The following is a 20,979-nucleotide window of genomic DNA, read 5'->3' on the forward strand; positions in this document are numbered from 1 at the left end:
TTACCCTTGTAGTGTACGATTTTAACAATTTAAATTTACTTTAAGCATGATCTCGAATATGCTGTTATTTTGTTCTTCGTGCATTTGTTCTCTGTGGTGTACAGAGTGTGTTATACTCAATTTCATTCCAAGTACATTTACAATGTAGGAAAGTAAATTTGTATAAAATACTGGGAGGGCACATTATCTTAATTTTACTATAAGTGCATGTCTAGCTCATCATATGAGAAAGTACATATGTAATAATATATTTATTGGGGATTTATCTGAGCATACCTTAAATATTCTCATTTTACTAACTACCCTGAACATTGAGATTTTGTGCTACTTTAGTGCATCCATCAGTCCACGCATGATCTATACTGATTGACGTGTGTGGGGTCGCAGAGGCTGAAGACCATTGGGGGAGAGGCTGGGTTCTCCCTAGACTGCTCACCAGTTTATCAGGACAATTTTAGTAAAACAAAAGGATACATAGTACAAAATACGGTGCTCCATTTTCATACACTTTACATATAGTAACGTCTGATCTCTTACCACTTTAGTACACTAACATTTAGTATACTTATTGTTCAGTTTTTTTAACTCTGGTATTCAACCTAAGCCCTAAATATTTTTAAACTAGTGCAATGTAAATTCAATTTTCAAAAGGTAGGCTTTGCAAGAATACCATCAAACATTAAATGACTTGCTTTCAACAGTTTAAGTATGGTGCCAGATTGAAGAGAAAAATAGGTTTGGGTTTGTGACATGAGGTTGTTGGTGCCAGCCTGATGTCAGGTTAAGATAACTGTGTCCACACTTCAATCTGTTTGCCTTGTCAGCATGTCCAGGGCATGGTAACATTAATGACAGGGTAACCTGATATTAGGTTAATTATTCATTTTTCTGTGAAAACAGCCAGTTTAAAGCTTTATAAGCAGGGACCTGGTTGGAATAATTTTACAACCACCAGCCATGAAGGTGCTTGTGCTAGCTCTCACTGTGGCCTTTGTGGGTAAGTAATACTTCATGGTTTTTGGCAAAAAAAAAAAAAAGGATTGACTTCAAAATGATTTTACTTATTGGAAAATTAAAGAGCTGCACTTTGAAGTCTGTAAATACAGGGTTAACTACTTTATATTTCAATGTAATATGAGGAAAATAAATTGTAATTTCATAGAACAGATACTGGACTTGCTAACAATCTCTGATAAATTTCTTAGATCATACCCAAAACGACAGTACAATACATTTCAAAAGGAAAAAAATATGTCAGACAGTGTAATATTTTGTTTTTTTTTGCCACGAAGAAAGAATGTTTTTTGTTCCACAAATACCTTGTTAATGATAATAATATAATAATAATCATAAATAACAAAATTATATTTCTTACTATTGCAGCCGGGTACCAGGTCAGCTTTGGTAAGTTGTCTTTTTATTTCAACAAAAAACAGACTATGCAAGTTGCTTTAAAAAAAAAAAAAAAACCTTAAAACTATGTTTACAACATTTTTAGTTTTCAGTTTTGAACTTTCTTTATAATGCACTCATGCACTTGTCTGTTTTAATGTCCATCTCCTTAGTCCCAGAGTTTGCTACTGGAAAGACCTATGTGTACAAATATGAAGCTGTGCTCATGGGCGGTCTTCCTGAGGAGGGTCTGGCACGTGCTGGAGTGAAAATCCAGAGCAAAGTTTTAATCAGTGTAGAAGCTGCAGACACCTTCATTTTAAAGGTAAGGCCCCTTAATGTAGAATACAGTTTAATATGACCACCTACGGGTGACCTAGTACGATTCTTCATAAGGTTTATGAACAGCTCTACCACAATATTCACAGAGTTCCTCTTTTTTAGCTTTTAGACCCTGAAATCTTTGAGTACAGCGGCATCTGGCCCAAGGATGCTTTCATCCCAGCCAGCAAGCTCACCACCGCCTTGGCTGCTCAGCTCTTAACTCCCATCAAGTTTGAGTATACCAGCGGTGTTGTCAGCAAGGTGTTTGCACCTGCTGGTGTCTCTGAAACTGTCCTGAACATCTACAGGGGAATCCTCAACATCTTCCAGCTGAACATCAAGAAGACTCAGAACGTCTATGAGCTGCAAGAGGTACAAATAGCTTCCCCAACTGTTCAAATGGTGCAAACCTGGACTAGAAAACAGTTATTTGATAGTGCAAATACTGTATCTTTATTTTGTCAAATAGCCTGGAGCTCAGGGTGTGTGCAAGACCCACTATGTCATCAGTGAGGACACAAAGGCCGACCGCATCATGCTGACCAAGACCAAGGACCTGAGCCAATGCCAGGAGAGAATAATTAAGGACATTGGCTTGGTTTACACCGAGAAATGTGTTGAGTGTGAAGCTGTAAGTAAAATTTCTGTCTTTATACTTGCCCTTCACACACCTCCCTCTAAGACCAGACTGCTGTGATGATAATGTTGGTCTCGTCAATGCAGAGAGGAAAGGCCATGAAGGGAACTGCCGCTTTTAGCTACATCATGAAGCCGGCAGCCACAGGTGCCCTTATCTTGGAGGCAACTGCTACAGAGCTCATCCAGTTCTCACCTTTCAACATTCTGAACGGTGCAGCCCAGATGGAGGCCAAGTATGTGGTTTAATTTTTAAAAAAGACTGTAACAGCAGTGTTTGGAGATGATGCATAATGATAATTACCTTCTGTTGTTTCACAGACAAGTCCTGACCTTCCTGGAGATTGAGAAGACCCCACTGGAGCCCATCAGAGCTGACTATCTGCACCGTGGATCCCTGCAGTACGAGTTTGGCAGTGAGCTTCTTCAGACACCCATCCAGCTTCTGAGGATCAGCAACACCGAGGCTCAGGTACTCTTGGAAATGTTTCCTCTCCACAGATCTCTGTAAAATGCATACTGAAGCAGCAAACTTTAACAAGTAAAATACTTTTGTTCCTGACAGATTGTTGAGATTCTCAACCACATTGTGACCAACAATGTGGCCAAGGTCCACGAAGATGCCCCTCTGAAGTTCATTGAGCTCATCCAGCTCATGCGTGTGGCCAGATATGAGATCATTGAGGCCCTCTGGACTCAGTTCAAAGCAAGACCTGACTACAGGTGACTGCAATGTTCCTAACGTGCTGTGAAAAGCATGCTGTGGATACATACTAAAAGGTATTTTCTCTTTTAAGACACTGGATCCTGAATGCAATCCCTGCCATTGGTTCTCATGCTGCTCTCAAGTTCTTCAAGGAGAAGTTCATGGTTGATGAGCTGACGATGGTGGAAGCTGCTCAAGTCCTCCTGTCATCTGTGCACATGGTGACCGCTGATCTGGAGGCCATCAGGCTTATTGAGGCAAGTAGATTCTAAAGATTTCTTTGGCAACTGTAATTATGTCAAAACTTGGAGTAAGTAATAGCTTACTTTCACCACTCTTTAGGAGCTGGCTGCGGAGCGCAAGATCCTGGAAAACCCAGTTCTGCGTGAGATTGTCATGCTGGGCTATGGTACCCTGGTTGCTAAATACTGTACAGAGCACCCAACCTGTCCTGCTGAGCTTGTGAGGGTATGTATCAACTGTTTGTTGGTTCTGTTACTTAAACTTGGTTACAGATTCAAAAATTAATGTTTTCTGTCCTTTCAACAGCCCATCCATGAACTTGTTGTCCAGGCTGTTGCCAGAGGAGAAACTGAGGAACTTGTTCTTGCTCTCAAAGTTATGGGTAACGCTGGACACCCTGCCAGCCTTAAGCCAATCATGAAGCTCCTGCCCGGCTTTGGCAGCGCTGCCACTAGTCTGCCCCACAGAGTTCACATTGATGCTGTTCTGGCCCTGAGGAACATTGCCAAGAAGGAGCCCAAGATGGTAAGACCACAGAGATACCTTCCTTTACTACAAGTGAATACACTTAAGAGCTCTTTCAATGACAACTTTCTTCTTTATAAAATAGATCCAAGAAACCGCTGTTCAGCTGTTCATGGACAAGGCCCTCCATCCAGAGCTGCGTATGGTTGCTGCAATTGTGCTGTTTGAGACCAAGCTTCCCATGGGTCTGGTCACTACTCTGGCTGATGCCCTCCTGACAGAAACAAATCTGCAGGTCGCTAGCTTTGTCTACTCCTACATGAAGGCCATGACCAAAAGCACTGCCCCTGACCTTGCCTCTGTGTAAGAACTCTATTCATTTTTCCTTTTGCAGGTCATTATTTTTCATGTAACTGCTTTAGATTTTATATTACAATGTCCTCTCTTCAGTGCTGCCTCCTGTAATGTTGCTGTGAAGATCTTGAGCCCAAAATACGACAGACTGTGCTACCACTTCAGCAAAGGGCTCTACTTTGATGCCTACCACAGTAAGAGCATTAGAAAACAATACTTTTGATCAAAAATTTTATGTCAAATCATCATATTTCACAATTCTTTAAATTGCAGGCCCTTGGATGATGGGTGCTGCTGCCAGCGCCTTCTACATCAACAATGCTGCCACTGTTTTGCCAAGAGGTGTTCTGGCCAAAGCTCGTACCTACTTCGCAGGAGCTTATGCTGACGTGTTTGAGGTGTGGCAGTAATGTCTGTCATAGCTGCTTAACACAATGGAGGCATCTTACATTTCTTTTGAAATTTAAAACCATCAAATGAAACATGTTTTCTTTTTGTTTAGCTCGGTGTGAGAACCGAGGGAATCCAGGAGGCTCTCCTGAAACATCGCCAGGCTAATGAGGACACTGACAGGGTCACCAAGATGAGACAAGTTATGAGGGCTGTAAGTTCAAGATCATTGATAATTTTCTTTCGTCCACTATTGATTTTTTATCCCATATGGGGATGTAAGGGGCTGACATACAGAGAAAAGCAAATAGTTACTCTCTCACACACCTGTGGGACCAAAGAAAATCCATGTATGCAAGGAGAAAGCATGCAAACTCCACTAGGACAGACCTTGTCTGAAGCAGATTTGAACCAGAAAACTAAACATTTCATAGTCTAATGTTTCTTTGCGTTTCATGGAAGTTTAAATGTTGAATTTATTGGGGGTTTTTTTCTTACAAAGATTTCTGAATGGAGGGCTCATCCTTCAAGCCAGCCCCTGGCCTCTGTGTATGTGAAATTCTTCGGACAGGAAATTGCATTTGCCAACATCGACAAAGCAATTGTTGACCAGATCATTGAGGTACAGCATAATGCAGAGGAAAATAGCCAAGCCATTATTGCATTTTGAATTTAGCATCTGATATCTCATTAACTTTTTATCTTTGCAGCTTGTCAGTGGACCAGCTATTCACACACAAGGAAGGAAAGTTCTGGATGGTCTGCTGTCTGGTTTTGCGCTGCATCATGCTAAACCACTTCTGGTTGCTGAGGTGCGTCGCATCCTTCCCACCACTGTTGGTCTGCCTATGGAGCTTAGTTTCTACACTGCTGCAGTGGCTGCTGCTTCGGTTGAATGTAAGTTCCACTGATGTAGCTTTACCTAGAATCCTTTGAGGGTTTTTTTCCCCTTGTGGTTCTAAAAACCTGTTGCTTTTTATAGTCCAAGCTGATGTGACACCACCTCTGCCTGAGAACTTCCATGCTGCTCAACTTTTGAAGTCTGATATCAACATGAGGGCTGCCATTGTTCCAAGGTGACCTAAAAAGGTTCTTCTTCTCACCAGTTTATCAAAAAGTTATGTTTTTGGTTATAACCTGTAAAGTTGATGTTTTCTTTTCTTTTCAGTGTTTCCATGCATACCTACGCAGTTATGGGAGTAAACACAGCTTTCATCCAGGCTGCTCTGCTATCAAGAGCCAGAGTCCACACAATTGTTCCTGCCAAGATGGAAGCAAGAATTGACATGATTAAGGGCAACTTCAAGCTTCAGCTGCTGCCTGTTCAAGGAATCGATAAGATTGCATCTGCACTGTATGTGTCTATACCTGTACACAGATAAAAAGCACCATCTTCTTTTAAGATGCTTTGTTAAACTGTCTTTCTTTTCTCCAACAGTGTTGAGACTTTCGCTGTTGCAAGAAATGTGGAAGACCTCGCAGCTGCCAAATTCACACCTGTGATTCCAGCTGAACTTTCAGCACAGCTGTCAAGAGAGACCTCCAGGATGATATCTTCTCTGGCTGGTGACGTGGTGGGTTTGGCTTTCTGACAAGGTTTCTGTGCTAACACAAACATCTTGCCCTTCAAAATAATGTGGTGACTTCTACTGTTTTTTTTTTTGTTTGTTTGTTTTTACAGTCTGCATCTTCTGAAATTCTTCTCTTTGACCTGCATGAAAAAATTCCCAGCAAACTGAAACTACCCAAGGCTTTCGAGAAGAAAATGTGTGCCGCAATTGAAACCTTTGGAATCAAGGCATGCACTGAGATTGAATCTCGTAATGCTGCTTTCATCAAAGACTGCCCACTCTACGCCATTATTGGAAAACATGCCGTCTTTGTTGAGGTTGCTCCAGGCAAGTGACAAAGATGGCATTAACGGATCATTAGCAAAATGTTTCAAAAATATAATGTATTGTTTTATTTATCTATGCGGTTGCAGCTGCTGGACCAGCCATTGAGAAGATTGAAATTGAGGTTCAGGTTGGAGATAAAGCAGCAGAAAAGATCATCAAAGTGATTAACCTGAGTGAAGAAGAGGAAGTCCTGGAGGACAAGAATGTCTTGCTGAAACTTAAGAAAATCCTGGTTCCTGGTCTGAAGAATGCCACAGCCTCCAGCTCAAGCTCCAGCAGCTCTCGGTCTGTCAGCTCTTCCTCCAGCAGCCGCTCCCGTTCCAGGAGCTCCCGTTCAAGCCTCTCCTCCTCTGTTTCATCCAAGTCCTCCTCTAGCTCTTCGTCTCGCCCTAAGAGCAAGACAGTCGACCTTGTGGCTCCCACCAGCAAGACACCAAAGAGAGTGCAGAGCAGCTCCAGCAGTTCCTCTAGAAGCTCCTCTAGCAGTCGATCAAGCCGTCGCTCAAGCAGCTCCTCCAGCGTCAGCTCAAGAAGCTCCTCTAGCAGCCGTTCCCTCAGCTCCAGCTCCAGCTCCTCAAGATCCAGCTCCCTGTCCAAGGTGAGACAACTTTATCTTTGAAGGAAAGAGTAGAACCGAAAAGGAAGTGTGGGAAATAATTCATTCTGTTTCCTATTGCAGCAACAACTGTTTGAGATGGCATTTACCAAGAACCACATCCACCAGGTAATTTGCTGGTTGAAGTGTTTTGGACTCTAATATCATGTACTTGGTTCTGGGAAGCTAAATGTGTTGTGTTTTTGTTTGCAGCATGCCCTCTCCACAGCTCGCACCAACAGCAAGAGCAGTGCTTACAGCTTTGAAAGCATCTACAATAAGGTAAGCCATCCAACCAAACCATTTAGATTTTCTTGAATCCAATGGGAAAAAAAAATCCAGAGTTTCAATAACACTTCAACTTCACCAATCTTTAATTAATCCTCCCACTTTCAGGCCAAGTACCTCGCAAGTGAAGTCTCTCCAGCTGTGACCATCCTTGTCCGTGCTGTGAGAGTTGATCACAAGCCTCAGGGATACCAGATCGCAGCTTACTTTGACAGAGCAACCGCCAGACTTCAGCTTATTTTTGCCAACTTGGCCGAGGAGGACCACTACAGAATCTGCGCTGATGGCGTGATGCTGAGCCACCACAAGCTAATGGTACATACTTTAATTTACTTATTTGAACTGAGCTGAAAAAGGATGTGAGAAATGTGTCTTGTTTAGGGTTTCAATGTTGGTTTTATTCTTTCTTAGGCCAAGATTGCATGGGGTATTGAGTGCAAAGAGTACGAGACTGAGATCACAGCTGAGACTGGAGTTGTCGGTAAAGAGCCTGCTTTCCGCCTGAAGCTGACCTGGGACAAACTTCCAAAGAGCATGAAACGCTACGCTCAGGAGTAAGCTCACAAAATTTTGAATATATTTAATTTTTTTTTGTTAATTCCTTTCATATTTCAGTGTGACATTTACTAATTGCTGAAGATCATTTTAATCTTAATGTCTGGCCAGGCTTTCTGAGTACATCTCCCGCATTGCTAAGGAATTTGAAATAAACCTGGCAAAGGTCAAGAACGTGCGTAAGGAGGTCAAACTGAGCGTGGCTGTTGCGACTGAAACAAGCGTGAATATTGTGCTGAAGACACCAAAGGTTTATATTCCATTTATCAAAAATTACTGGATCCTTCCTTGTCCTCTAGTTTTAAAGCTATTCTTTAAATAACCATTATGGTTTGATCTTACAGAGGACCATGTATAAACTTGGTTTGAGTCTCCCTATTTCTCTGCCATTTGGACAAACTGCTGCTGAGCTGAGAGCATACCAGGACAACTGGGCTGATAAGATCTCCTATATGATCACCAAGGCACATGCAGGTGAAAGTATTTTAAGGAACAGGCTTTTTAGAAATGAGTCTGCTAACTCATTGTCTTACTAATAACTCTTTCTTCTTGATTTCAGCTGAGTGCACCATGGTCAATAACAGACTGGTCACATTTAACAACAGGAAGTACAAGAATGAGATGCCTCACTCATGCTACCAGGTCTTGGCTCAGGATTGCACATCAGAGCTTAAATTCATTGTTCTGTTGAAGAGGGATCATACACAAGAACAGAACCTGATCAGTGTAAAGGTTGCAAACATGTAAGAACAACTACCTCTTAAAGTTGTAGGAACTGCCAAAAAAGAGAAAAAAAAATAAACTTAAATATTCAAGAATCAATTGTAACATATATGTGATTTTCAACAGTGATGTGGACATGTATCCAAAGGACAATGCTGTCATGGTGAAGGTCAATGGAGTAGAAATTCCCATCAGCAGCCTGCCATACATGCATCCAGAAGGTTTTTTTTTTTGTCTTCTTTGTTCAATTTCAACCGCTATCATAAAGTTATTTGTGGAAAGTTTAAAATGAGATATCATTTAACATATTGTTTTTCATTTTAGCTAAAATTCAGATCATTCAGAGAGGTGAGGGACTTGCACTCCACGCTCCAAGCCATGGTCTCCAGGAGGTCTACTTTGATCTGAACACATGGAAGGTGATTGAAGACATGGACTGTATCTCCTAGACTTTGGTTTTTAATTCTATTTAGATTTATTTCTCTTTTACTTTTCACTCATTTCATCGTTGCTGATCTGTTTGGGTTTTTTCCAGGTTAAAGTTGTGGACTGGATGAGGGGACAGACATGTGGACTCTGTGGAAAGGCTGACAGTGAAATTAAACAGGAGTACCGCACACCAAACAAACGCCAGACAAAGAACGCACTCAGCTATGCTCATTCCTGGACTATACCTGCACAGAGCTGTAGGGATGCCTCAGGTAACTTTTTCATCCATCTTCTTCTATCAGAATACAACTTAAACTCAAAAATGACCAAATGATGCATAGAAAGAAATTTAAGTGATGACCATCAACACCCTCAAGGCCAGACTTTTAAAAGAATATAGAGAAACCAGGCTAAGGACACATATGGGTTCAACGAAAGACCTTCTGAAGATAAGCACAAATGTTTGTATACATTGCTTACCTTCCTTTTTGTACTTTTCCAGAGTGCTACATGAAGCTTGAATCTGTGAAACTAGAGAAGCACGTCATGCTCCATGGCGAAGAGTCTAAATGCTACTCTGCTGAGCCTGTGCTGCGCTGCCTGCCTGGCTGCATGCCGGTCCGGACCACCAATGTCACTGTTGGCTACCACTGCCTGCCTGTTGGTAAGTCTGCAAGAAATCACAGCTGACTTGATAAACTAAAATATACTTCATCAGTCTTGCTGCACAGTGCCTAACTATCTCACTGTTTTACAGATACTAACCTGAGCCGATCTGAGGCTATGAGAGGTATCTTTGAGAAGAGCATCGACCTGAGGGAAACAGCAGAAGCCCACCTGGCCTGTCGCTGCACACCTCAGTGTGCTTAATCTCTTTACGTTTAGTCCCACCATGTTGATCTTTGTTTCATGCAGGTATTGTTGTCTTTACTGTAAATCTGAATAAATCGCAGAAGCATATGAAACATTTTTTGTCTGATATTCTTTTTCAAATGCAGCAGCTAAATATCAGTAAAACCAACAGGAACCATTTGATTAATAAAGCCTAGTTTTCACTTTTTATATTCATTACCAACAGTAAAAGACAAAAAATACATAAATAAATTAACCACGCACCAAGCTGAAGTGTACATCAAAACATAAGTCCTCTACCCATTGTCAAACTGCAAAAAGGGATTTGTGTCCTTCAGTTTTTTCTTTGATTTGCCACTGAAACATTTTTTCAACCTATTCTAATTAAAAAAAGAAAAAAAAACACTCATTTAATAAAATCTTTTTAACAACAATTTTTCTTCACACTTATTTTGAGGCAACATCCCTTAGTTTAGTTTGAGATGGCCTAAATATGGCTTTGAAAGTCATAGGTCATAAGTCATGTCAGGTCAGGTTAGATCCCTTCATTAAGTCCATCTGTCTGCACATAAAAGTCACAATCCTGAAAACTTCAATCTTTAAAGCATAAAATCATTTCACAATAAATAAATAGTAAATTTTAGAGTATTCCCTTAGTGCTATTTTTAATATTGTGTATTTCATATATGAGTTAACATTGTGTTTTAGTCATTTAAATGTTTTTTAAGTATCTAATTATGACATTGTAAGAGTTTAAATTGAAAAACACAGAAGTTTGACTGACACTTTAATAAGTATGAGTTGGTTTAAAATAAAATCCTGCTATCAGGTAGCTCAGCATGAACAGTTTCCATAAAGAACGTTAATAATGAACTTACTGCCAGCTGAGAAGCCAGTTAGTTTAGCTCAGTGTTGTTCAAACAGAGATCCTGACCCCTTAATATTAGGGTTTGTTAATCATGGCCTTTAAAATGTTATATTCTTTTTCCATGCCAGTCTTTTCATTAGAAGAACAGCTCACACCAGAAGACATATTGATTATAATAAATGAATAAGCAGAGAAAATGTATCTTACAAAAATACAGCTGACAGTCAATTAAAAGAAAATAATCTAATTAAAGGGTTTGTAATTAATCAATCACATTTAATGTTACTGCAATTAACTGCATATGTCAATAATTTGAGAAAAATTGCTTACTTATAAATTCAATAATAATATTAACAAAACAATCAGAAAGGACATGATTCTGAACAGCATCAAAACTTTATACTTGCTTTTGAAACAGGAGAAGAGAGGACAAAAGACAGATGGTCCACTTTCTAGTGGATCTAGGTTAGTTAATCTGTATAATATGGATTTTATCCATTAGATTATACATATTAAGCTGATTGTGTGGTAGACCCAAGTGATTAATTAGCATACATTTTTTTGATTGCATTCTTCACCTCTTTGATTAATTGATCAAAATTAATCATTATTTTTGACATCACTAAAAATAATACATTATTGCTGTCAATTATTCTTAAGAAACTATAAAAGACTGCTTCCAAAAAATAAACTTGCAGAAATAAATGAAGTTATTAATGACAAAAAAAGAGAGAAAATATAGTAAGATTTTTTTAGCCTATGTTGTTTTTTTTTTTTTTATTTATCTAACTGCTTATATGTGTAGATAATTATATACATAAAGTATTCAGAAAGAATTCAGCCCCCCTTCAATTTTGTTATGTTGCAACCTGATGCTACAGTTGTTTAAATTTCATTTTTGTTCTCATTAATCTACACTCAGTACCCCATCACGACAAAGTGAAAAACATAATTTAGAATTTGTTGCAAATCTATTAAAAAATAAGAAAAAGAAATATTTCATTGACAAAAGTATTCAGGCCCTTTGAACAACACCTGAACTTTAGCTCATGCTCCTCCCATTTCTCTGGATCTTTGCTGAGTTGTCTCTAAACCTTGACTGAAGTCCACCTGTGGAAAATTAAACTGATCAGACATGATTTGAAATGGCACACACCTCTCTATAGATGGTCATAGCTGACAGTGCATATCAGAGCAAAAACCAAGCCATGAGGTCAAAGGAACTGCCTGCAGAGCTCTGAGACATGATTTTTGCAAGGCACAGATTTGAGGAGGACTGCAAAATAATTCTTGAATAAAGCGTGGTAGACTGTAAATCTGAATTGCCCTTCAGGGATGAATGAAGTTGTCTGAATCTGAAATATGTTCAGCACTGAAGGTTCCCAACCACACAGTGGCCTCCATAACTCTCAAATTAAAAGAGTTTGGAACAACCAAGACTCTTCCAAGAGCTGTTAGCCTGTCCAAACTGAACAATCGAGGGAGAGGGGCCTTAATAAGAGAGGTGACCAAGAACCTGACGGTCACTATGACTGAACTCCAGAGATCCTGTGTGGAGATGGGACAAGTTCAAGATGACAACCATCACAACATCCCTCCACTGATCTGGGCTTTATACACAGGCGACCCAGTACTTTCAAAACATAATAATTGGCACTTCAGATGTTAGTTTATAATGCTGATTATTTATGTCAATAATCTAGTTTTAAGGCCTTAATAATTAAAGATGGGATTTTATTCACATGATGCAAGGCTTCTATTTGAACATGGGTCTGATTTGCGTAACGTAAAACACTTGCCTTGCAGCTAGATAACAGAAACAAAAGCATACAATTTGTTTGGCATATGTCAAAAGGGCATTGTATAGCATTTTGTGCACGGTATCAGTCAAATGAACAAACTAAACAATGTAAAGAGAAATGCAGAGATTTTCTGACCATCCTTTAAAAGGTTAAAGAAATCAAAAGGCAATTTACAATTTAGTTTCATAACTCTGTTTTCAGCCCTTTTCTGGTATCCTACTTAATGAAACTTGAAATCTTTAATTGAAACTTTAACTGTACTTTAAGTACCATTTGTGACAGTATGTGATCCCCATTAGATAACAGTATATAAACAGGTCATTCATTTTTGTTAAACACAGTTAGTGCCGTGAAAAAATATCCACCCCCTTTCTGATTCCTGTAATTTTTTTTGCATATTTATCACACTTATATGTTTAAGATTATCAAACCAATTTTAATATCTCGAGAAGACAACTCAAGTAAACATAAAATGCAGTTTTTAAATGATGATTTTATTTATTCAGGGAACATTGAGGCATGTCTTAAAGTGAACTGAAAAAACAGCTTCAACTGCATTTCTATTATCACCTTTATGTTACACAGCTTTCTCTTCACCACCATCGTTTTTGCTAATGCTAGTATTACAGTGATCATCGCTTCATCTTTTAACATCATTCTTTAATCTACAATGGTTTCTAAAACAGATTCATTAATTCAAAGAGCAGTATGACTTCACTGCTATAAATTAATGCTGGTCTTTTAAAATAAGGTATAGTCTTTATTATAATATTGATGCTAAACGCCGGTCTATTATAGCTAAGAGGTCACATCAAAGAGTACGTTCTAGACCGTTCCTCCTGGTAAAGTGTCTTTAGATGACTTCTGTGATGAATGGCGCTATACAAACAATGATTTAAAAAGACTGAGTGATCTACACCGCGTTCCAGATTATTATGTAAATGATATTTTTCTCTGATTTTCCTAAATATTAATGCAAATGACAGTCAGAATATTTTATATTATATATAAAATATATATATATATGTTTTATATTTTATATATATAAAATATATATATAATATATATAATATTTTTATTAAAACTTTAGTTGTGGAAAATTCACACACTCTGATGTCTTTTTTATCAGTTTTAATTTGTGACTCTACTCAAATGTTTGTATTTAATGTTTCTAGATATGCACCTTTTTTGTCCATCCAAATAAATGGATATAGAAGTTGATAATAATATTGTACCTTTAACTGATAATAAGGTTAAAGTCCCATTTCTTGTCTTAAATATGCATATGTGAAATTAGTTTTGTCTGCATTTGACCCATCCTCTGAGGAGCAGTGGGCTGCACCTGTCATGCACTCTGGGTGATCTTCCAAATCTTGATGATGAGTTCCAAGTAGGGATGTATTGGTGCCCCTTTTTTCAGTTAAATTTCAAACATAAATTATGCTATGAGCTTAAATCTAGCAAAAAATAATTAAGGTACAACGATATAAACTTTCAAACTAAAATTTATGGTCACTCCCGCAACAGTATAGTCACTACCGAAATAGTGCAGTCACTACCAAAATAGGTTATTTTGTCAAAAATAAAATATCTTTCATTATCAACCAACATTTTATGATAATGACTGTTTAGGTGTATGTCTAATTTCAACTGTCAAAAATTCTTAAGGCGATGTAATCAAATTTAGAAATTTTACAAAAAAGATGATATGGAGATTTGAATGAAGCTTAAAAATCAATTTTAAAAATTTGTTAGAAATGTGTAAAAAAAATTGATTTAAATTATTTTGAACAATTATTTTTAATTCTGAATAGAAGGTGATGTTGCAGTAGGGACAAATTTAGGGAAAGTAAAGTTATAAAGAGATAGTTTGAAAAACAAATGAGCATTGAGTCCATTTTTACTAAATATGTATCCCTTAGATATATATTGCAATAGATGTATGGTAAAATTGTTGAATGGGGCTAATTCCTTTAATATTATATATTACGTCACAATGTATTTCAAAAGTTTCCTATGTTTATTTGTTTTTTCTTACTTGTAAGAATGATGGTGGATGAATTATAAGAACAGCATAGATTTATAGGGGAGTTAAAAAAAAATTTAAAACAACAAAAAAATGACTATATCCTATGGAAATATCCTACTACTACTTCTATTTTAATGTTGATAAGACTAATTATGTTTAGTGTTGTCACTGATGATATTAACAATCAATGTTACCATTATCAATGTTGGTTTTGTTCTTGTATTACCATCACATTATTATTTTCTTCTCCTATTTCCCGTTCTATTTGTCCTTTTCCTCCTCAACCTCCCGTTGTTCTTTGTCTTAGCACCATCATCTTACCTAGTGTCCTCCACTTCTCCTCCTTTGACAATCCTCTGGGGAGAGAAAAAAACATTAATACATGAATGGATAATTGAATAAATAGCTGAATAAATTAGCTACATAAACTGAATTAAAATGAATAGTGATTATAGATAAATGATGTAATTCTCCATCCATGTGAACAGACTCCCTCCTAGAGGGTCTTCAGGTTGTTCAAGATGGTTTGGGGACAGTGAACACATCAGCCAGCTCTCTCTGAAGGGCCAGGGGGCGGTGGATGTAGGGTGACTTTCCCCGCACATTGAAGCTCATTTTAAGCGTCCAATCAAAATATGTTTTCAATACAAAATTGTGTCAAACAATAAACCACATCGAGAATCTCTGGGGAAGTGTCAAGTGGAAGATGAGCAACACAGGACTCAACAATGCAGACGAGCTAAAGGATGATAACAGAGCAACCTGGGCTTCATAACACTCCACCAGTGCCACAGACTGATTGGCTTCATGCCACATCACATAGATGCAGTAATCTTTGCAAAGGGAGCCTTGACCAATTACTGAGTGCATAAATAAGCATAATTTTCCAGAAGGTCAAAATTCCATATTATAAATCCTTTTTTTTATTGACTGATGTTTTGTGTTACTGTAATACTTTGAGATAGTGGATTTTTGATTTTTATGAGCTTTAAGCTGTCATCAGAGCCGTTTCCAGTTATATGAGGCCTATGCAAATGCATAGGGCCCCACAAGCCACTAGGGACCCCCAAAGATGAATGTTCTGCCTCAGCTGAATAGAAATAAAATTACCTGTCTTCATCCCTTATATGCTTAAAAATAAATGTAGGATACAATAATAAAATAAGCTGCAGTAATAAGCTGTGGCTTGTGTTTTTGAGGCATAATTAAGTCAAAATAGTTGAACTCCACTGTCAGTGAGTGATGTCGGCCAACAGGTAGGACAGAAGTGATTGACAGGTACCCATCATTCCCGTTAATGAGAAAATGGACGGCAAACAGCGTTATGGCATCAAAAAGAAGTTATCCTAGTGAGACAGAAAAGGTAAGAAGAATGGATTATTTATGATTAATTTATCAAGTTTAGTGTGTATTTTATAGGCATCCGATTAGAAATATGCTACTGCTTTACAAATAACATTAATTATTTAAGTGATTGATAAAAATTAGGCCTATTGTTTATTATTTTTGACAACTGTGGCCATGGATAATATCACAAACTGAAGTAAGTGTAATGTAAACTCTGCTATATATGACTGTTAGCTCTGCCCACAGAAAAACATCTAGGTTAAGACCATAAATAATTTGATATGACTGTAGCCTGTTTTGCTCATTAAGCAGAACAGACTGGCATATTCATGGACCATCTAATGGATTAGGAATCTCTAAATTGTAGTTTGGCAGACTAGGGGCCCCCAAAAAGATGGATGATATCAAAGTTAGTCAATCCAGTCTAATTTAGGTAAAGATTTTAAGAAACAAAAAGGTGCACGTCAATAAACTGTCATGTCAAAGTGTTTGTTTACAGAACTACCACAGCGGGTAATTCATAACACCTTCATGAACTGTAATTTTTTTTTTTGTTTTTTCTTATTAGCAGACGAGTATAGTTTTGTGTTACCTTTCCGGACGAGCCCCCAAGGTGACACAAAAATATTCGTCTGTCAATAAGAAAACACAGATAGAATGTACAGTCAGGCACGAGCATCATGTTCTAATGAGAGCCATTTTTCATTTATGTTTTAGAGTTTGCTGCGGGCCTATTAAGAATGGGCCAAGAGCTGCATTTGGCCCCTGGGCCATAGTTTGGACACCCCTGCTCTAAGCAGTCACACATCAATGTATTTTTTTTATTCTTTTACCATGGTAACAGGTACATCCTGGTTGTTTTCTCAAGATGTCAACTTATTTATTTCATTATCTTTGGATAATATTGATGGTTTCTCATAATAATGTTTGAAGTTATCATGATGTTTTAAAAGCAACCAAAAATGTGTAAGTTATCATGAAAAATAGAGCAAAATATACATTTTTTTTTCAATCGCATATCCTGCCAGGGCTTCTGATGTACTTTTTAAACATGTTTGTTTTATTCTGCCCCTTTGTTAGGTCAGGTTTTGTTTCAGCTACTCTCACAAAATCAATTCAATAGTTGAGAAATTCAGAAATTTGGCTCACAATTTCTCATCAAAGAGGTGGTGGTGGTTCCTGAGACCAGTGGAGACAACAGGTCTAGAGATAAATAAATCCACTGATGATTCACTCTGAGTTCAAACAAGAAAAAGTCCAAAGGTAAATCATCATTTTACAGATATGCAGTGTCAATATTATACAACTCTATAAATCAGCGGTTCCCAATCTTTTTTTCCTTTGAGCACCCCCTGCTTGTAGCTAAGAAAACTTGAGCCCCCCCTAGGGCTGACACAGAAAAAAATAGTGATATTTTGTGGCCAACATTAACATAAACTTTAATCATTTTTTGTGTAAATCCAAAGTAGCCCTAAGCATAAATTCTCTTACCCCAAAACCACTGTATAAACTATCTATACTACGCTATGATTTCTGTTAATATGTGCAGATCTAATCTTAACCTCAGAGCAGACAGAGCCTTGTGCCCCCGAGATCTCTGGCGCCCCCATAAGGGGGTCCCGGACCCCAGGTTAGTTACCAAGGCTGTAAATGTTTTAAGGGTTTTTATTTAATATGGTACAAAAAAGTAATTCTAAACCTATGCCACAACAAAGACATGGATTATAAACAGATGTTTTATGAGGAGTTTATGCTATATATCTCCAACCTCATGTTTTGGTGCATTTATAGTAAGTAATTAGTGCCACATTAAACCAGAATTTGCATCTTAGGTTGCTGTCGAACAGTAAAGACATTATTACTCAACTGATAAATATTTGACACACTGAAACTCTGTATCTAAACTGCCAGTGATAGATAACTCTGAGTCTGCTAGTATTTAACATTTTTATGTTTCAATCAAAATGCAGTGACTGCAGTTTATAAATAATTAATGTATCAAATTTAGCTTGGACTCTACAGCTTCAACAGGCACCATGAAGAAATAAAACAGCACCTGTCATTTAAAAATGAACCAGTAAATCTTTTCTGCTGAAACATGATAAAGATTGCCCAATTTTCCGTTAAGTTTAACAGAATGTCATGACAACTGTGGTCATCCTGACTATTAAACAAAGTAAGTAAACATCCATAATCATGGTGCCCTCCATGAACTTTGTAACAGCATGTGAAGCAATGAAGTTAAGCCCCAGAAAATGTCATTCACAAAAACAGTAAACACCGGTGACACAAAAACTAGAAAAATACAGAGATCTAATAAATTACATTTATTACACTTGAGTATTGCAGAAATGATCAAATATAAATCAACTTGTACTTGTTCACTTATTTTCTAGTTTTCAGACATGTCAAAGTGATTTTACACTACATGTCACACTCGCTTCACACCACATAGACAGGAGCAGATTTAGTGATTTGGAGGCCCCAAGCAGAGATGGATAAAAGGTAGCTAGAAGCAGTCATGTTATTTTTTTCTTTCTGGCAGCAAAGCCAGAGAACTGTAGAACAAACCCAAGTAAGACATTTGAAGATGAGGGGTGTAACTGGATCTCGTGGCACGAGATCTCGTAAGACAAAAACATTTCTTGTCGAGGTGAAAAATGTGTCTCAAGATTAACAGGTGGTACAAATGCAGAGCAGCAGCTGCTATGATCAAGTCCAATTGAAGTTGATAGTACCATTCTATTGCTGCTGACGATTTAAGATACTTTGTGTGGCAGCTTGTAAAGAAATGGAGCACAGCTGATCCTCCATGACACATGTGTGTTCGAGCCGCACATAACTGGTGGACTTAAGAAAATAAATCATCATACAGGGAAATTAGTCTGCTGTTGCTTAATACTTGTGCAAAGTAAAAGGGAGAAGAATACAGTATTTTCTAAGTACACATATACACACAGATTTTAGCAGATGGCTAACAAAGTGATTATGTTCCTTACTTTGTTTCTCAACTTTCACTCCTTTCATCTCCTCACAGACTCAGTTTTCCTCCGTTTATCTCATTGTGTCAGTCACTCATCTTTCAGCTGTTGGCTTCATGTCACATAAATCAAAAACTTATAGTGAGTAACATAACAACCCATTGTATACTGCCTGGGTACGTGTGTGTGTGCGATATATCCGACACTGTCAGAACTCACAGGAGAAAACAGACCACAAAATGACTGCAGACAAAAAATATCCTGCATATTATAGCAAACGTGTTATTTGCAAACACTTTTCCTTTAGTGTTTTTTATGTTGATTATCCCTGATAGAGGGTGAGAAATAGTTTAATTGAATTAATGCAGTTTTTAAAGTTTCAGTCCGTTACACTCAAAGAATAAATACAGTATAGTTCAGGCTTATCAAACTGCTTCTGTTATATTTATTTTCATTGGAATTGTAGAAATGAAAAGTGAAGTAATGAGGATGTAACAGTTTAAACATGCATGAATATTTGATATGAAGTGCTGTTAAATGCCTGTTTGAGTCATGGCTAGACAAAACAAACTATATGAAAGCGGTGATATTCAATGCAAGAGGATAAACAGTTAAAACTTTTTAAAATGGACCTGCAATCTTTGCATCATATTCTGTTATCAAAGTTTAAAAATGTGTTAAATCTTGTCTCATCTCTTGGCTAAGTGTCTCGTCACACCCCTAATAAAGACTCAAAAACCCAACAGTAATCCATTATCGGAAGCATCCTAATTTAAACTGATCACATCTTAACATTCCCCCAATGTCTGTAGGCCAGGTGTAACTTATGAAAATAAAAATATATGTTAATTCATGGTGCAATATCTGTTCTTCTGCTTTATCTTTTTATTTTTTGGATGCCATTATCACACAATAATCCATTCTGGTGCTTTTTTAGGGGCTTGGGCCTTGGTGTTGGGGTCTGGGGTCCTCCTCTGGGACTCTTTTGGATAAATAAATCAAATTATGATGCTTACTTTTCACTCTTGCCCTTTGTTTACATTCAAACACAGGTTTTTATATTTTAATGGCTAACAATCATTTTAGATGTATACCTTATAACTCTGTACATATACAATGACAATACCTTGAGGCCCCTTGGAGAACAAGGCCCCTGGCAATTGCCTACCTTTGCCTTAATGGTAAAATCGTCTATGCACATGTACACCCATGGCAGATGCTCCATAAGCTGGCCAAATGTCCATGAGTACTAATCCATTCACACATGTCTGACCATGCAGCAGGAAAAGTTTTGGGTTAAGCGTCATGCTCAAGGACAACTCAGCATGTGGTTGGAGGAGCTGAGGATTAAACTCCAAAACTTTCAATTGTAAATGACAACTCCAGCATGGAGCCACAGCCTAAGCTTGATATAAATCATGTAATCACTTTTTCCTCTGTCTTACCCTAAAAATATGTTATTTGTGTGTCTGTTTTTTTCAATCTATTTGTAAAGTATCTAAGATTACGCTTGTTATGGATCTGGGATAAACATATGTTGATTGATTGATGATATTTCTTTATATTCTATTGTGTCAAACTATCAAAATTTGTAAATACAAGGTTCAGTAATAAGCCTCAAGATGAAACATTTTCATGTAAAGTTAGGATAAAAGTGGGTATATTTGGTTTGTTTAACACATTGTTATATAATAACTTGAGAGACACAGAGCACACTGGAACATTAACTCAGGAATGACATGTTTTATTTGAGAACAAGGGCAGGTGACCTTAACTTTCCACCAATTGATACAGGTCCTGTCACCTTCTCCAAGCCAAACCAAGTTTACTTTTCACTAAAAGTTGACATAACCTGCCAATCCAACAGACTGCATTGACCAAACATGACAAAAACTCAAATCTTAGCAGGTGTTTGTTTAATGTCAGGTCAAAAAAATCTGAGTACACTTTTTTTTTTAACACACATTCACCTGATTTGAGCTTTTGTGGTGCCTGCCAAGATCTTACCAACCCAAATGACCTCCTATTTGACTTTGTCAGCAGAAATTTCCCTTTATAAGGCCAGCATGACTGCAGACGATCACAGCCTCAAGATCTCAGCC

General features: G+C 37.7%; 1 protein-coding gene across 8 annotated transcripts; it reads left to right on the forward strand.

Annotated features, from left to right (window-relative positions):
* Window positions 1–957: 957 nt before the first annotated feature.
* LOC121512090 (vitellogenin-2-like) lies at window positions 958–9,868 on the forward strand. 8 transcript variants are annotated; one of them, XM_041791110.1, is made up of 35 exons: window positions 958–997; window positions 1,384–1,404; window positions 1,566–1,717; window positions 1,837–2,088; window positions 2,186–2,347; window positions 2,440–2,588; window positions 2,674–2,824; window positions 2,918–3,075; window positions 3,150–3,315; window positions 3,401–3,526; window positions 3,608–3,826; window positions 3,912–4,129; window positions 4,217–4,314; window positions 4,394–4,518; window positions 4,623–4,724; window positions 5,013–5,132; window positions 5,221–5,407; window positions 5,493–5,586; window positions 5,679–5,864; window positions 5,949–6,084; window positions 6,192–6,408; window positions 6,495–6,811; window positions 6,857–7,006; window positions 7,088–7,132; window positions 7,217–7,285; window positions 7,400–7,606; window positions 7,703–7,845; window positions 7,958–8,096; window positions 8,191–8,320; window positions 8,406–8,589; window positions 8,696–8,790; window positions 8,894–8,988; window positions 9,105–9,270; window positions 9,501–9,662; window positions 9,756–9,868. In XM_041791110.1, the coding sequence occupies exons 1-35, from the start codon at window positions 958–960 to the stop codon at window positions 9,866–9,868; spliced, it is 5,094 nt and encodes a 1,697-aa protein (XP_041647044.1). The 8 variants fall into 8 exon arrangements, with proteins under 8 accessions (XP_041647044.1, XP_041647042.1, XP_041647045.1 ...); XM_041791108.1 differs by having other exon boundaries at window positions 6,495–7,006; XM_041791111.1 differs by having other exon boundaries at window positions 6,495–6,928.
* The last annotated feature ends 11,111 nt before the right edge of the window (window positions 9,869–20,979 follow it).

The sequence above is a fragment of the Cheilinus undulatus genome, linkage group 7 (genome assembly GCF_018320785.1).
Source record: "Cheilinus undulatus linkage group 7, ASM1832078v1, whole genome shotgun sequence".
NCBI classification, from domain to species: domain Eukaryota; kingdom Metazoa; phylum Chordata; class Actinopteri; order Labriformes; family Labridae; genus Cheilinus; species Cheilinus undulatus.

What these genes read in the sequence shown, in the direction of transcription:
- LOC121512090 (XM_041791108.1), top strand. Translation starts at nt 958, where the DNA reads ATGAAGGTGCTTGTGCTAGCTCTCACTGTGGCCTTTGTGG. An exon ending in TCTCACTGTGGCCTTTGTGG is followed by an intron (nt 998 to 1,383) that starts GTAAGTAATACT and finishes TTACTATTGCAG; the next exon opens with CCGGGTACCAGGTCAGCTTT. An exon ending in GAGCTGTAGGGATGCCTCAG is followed by an intron (nt 9,271 to 9,500) that starts GTAACTTTTTCA and finishes GTACTTTTCCAG; the next exon opens with AGTGCTACATGAAGCTTGAA.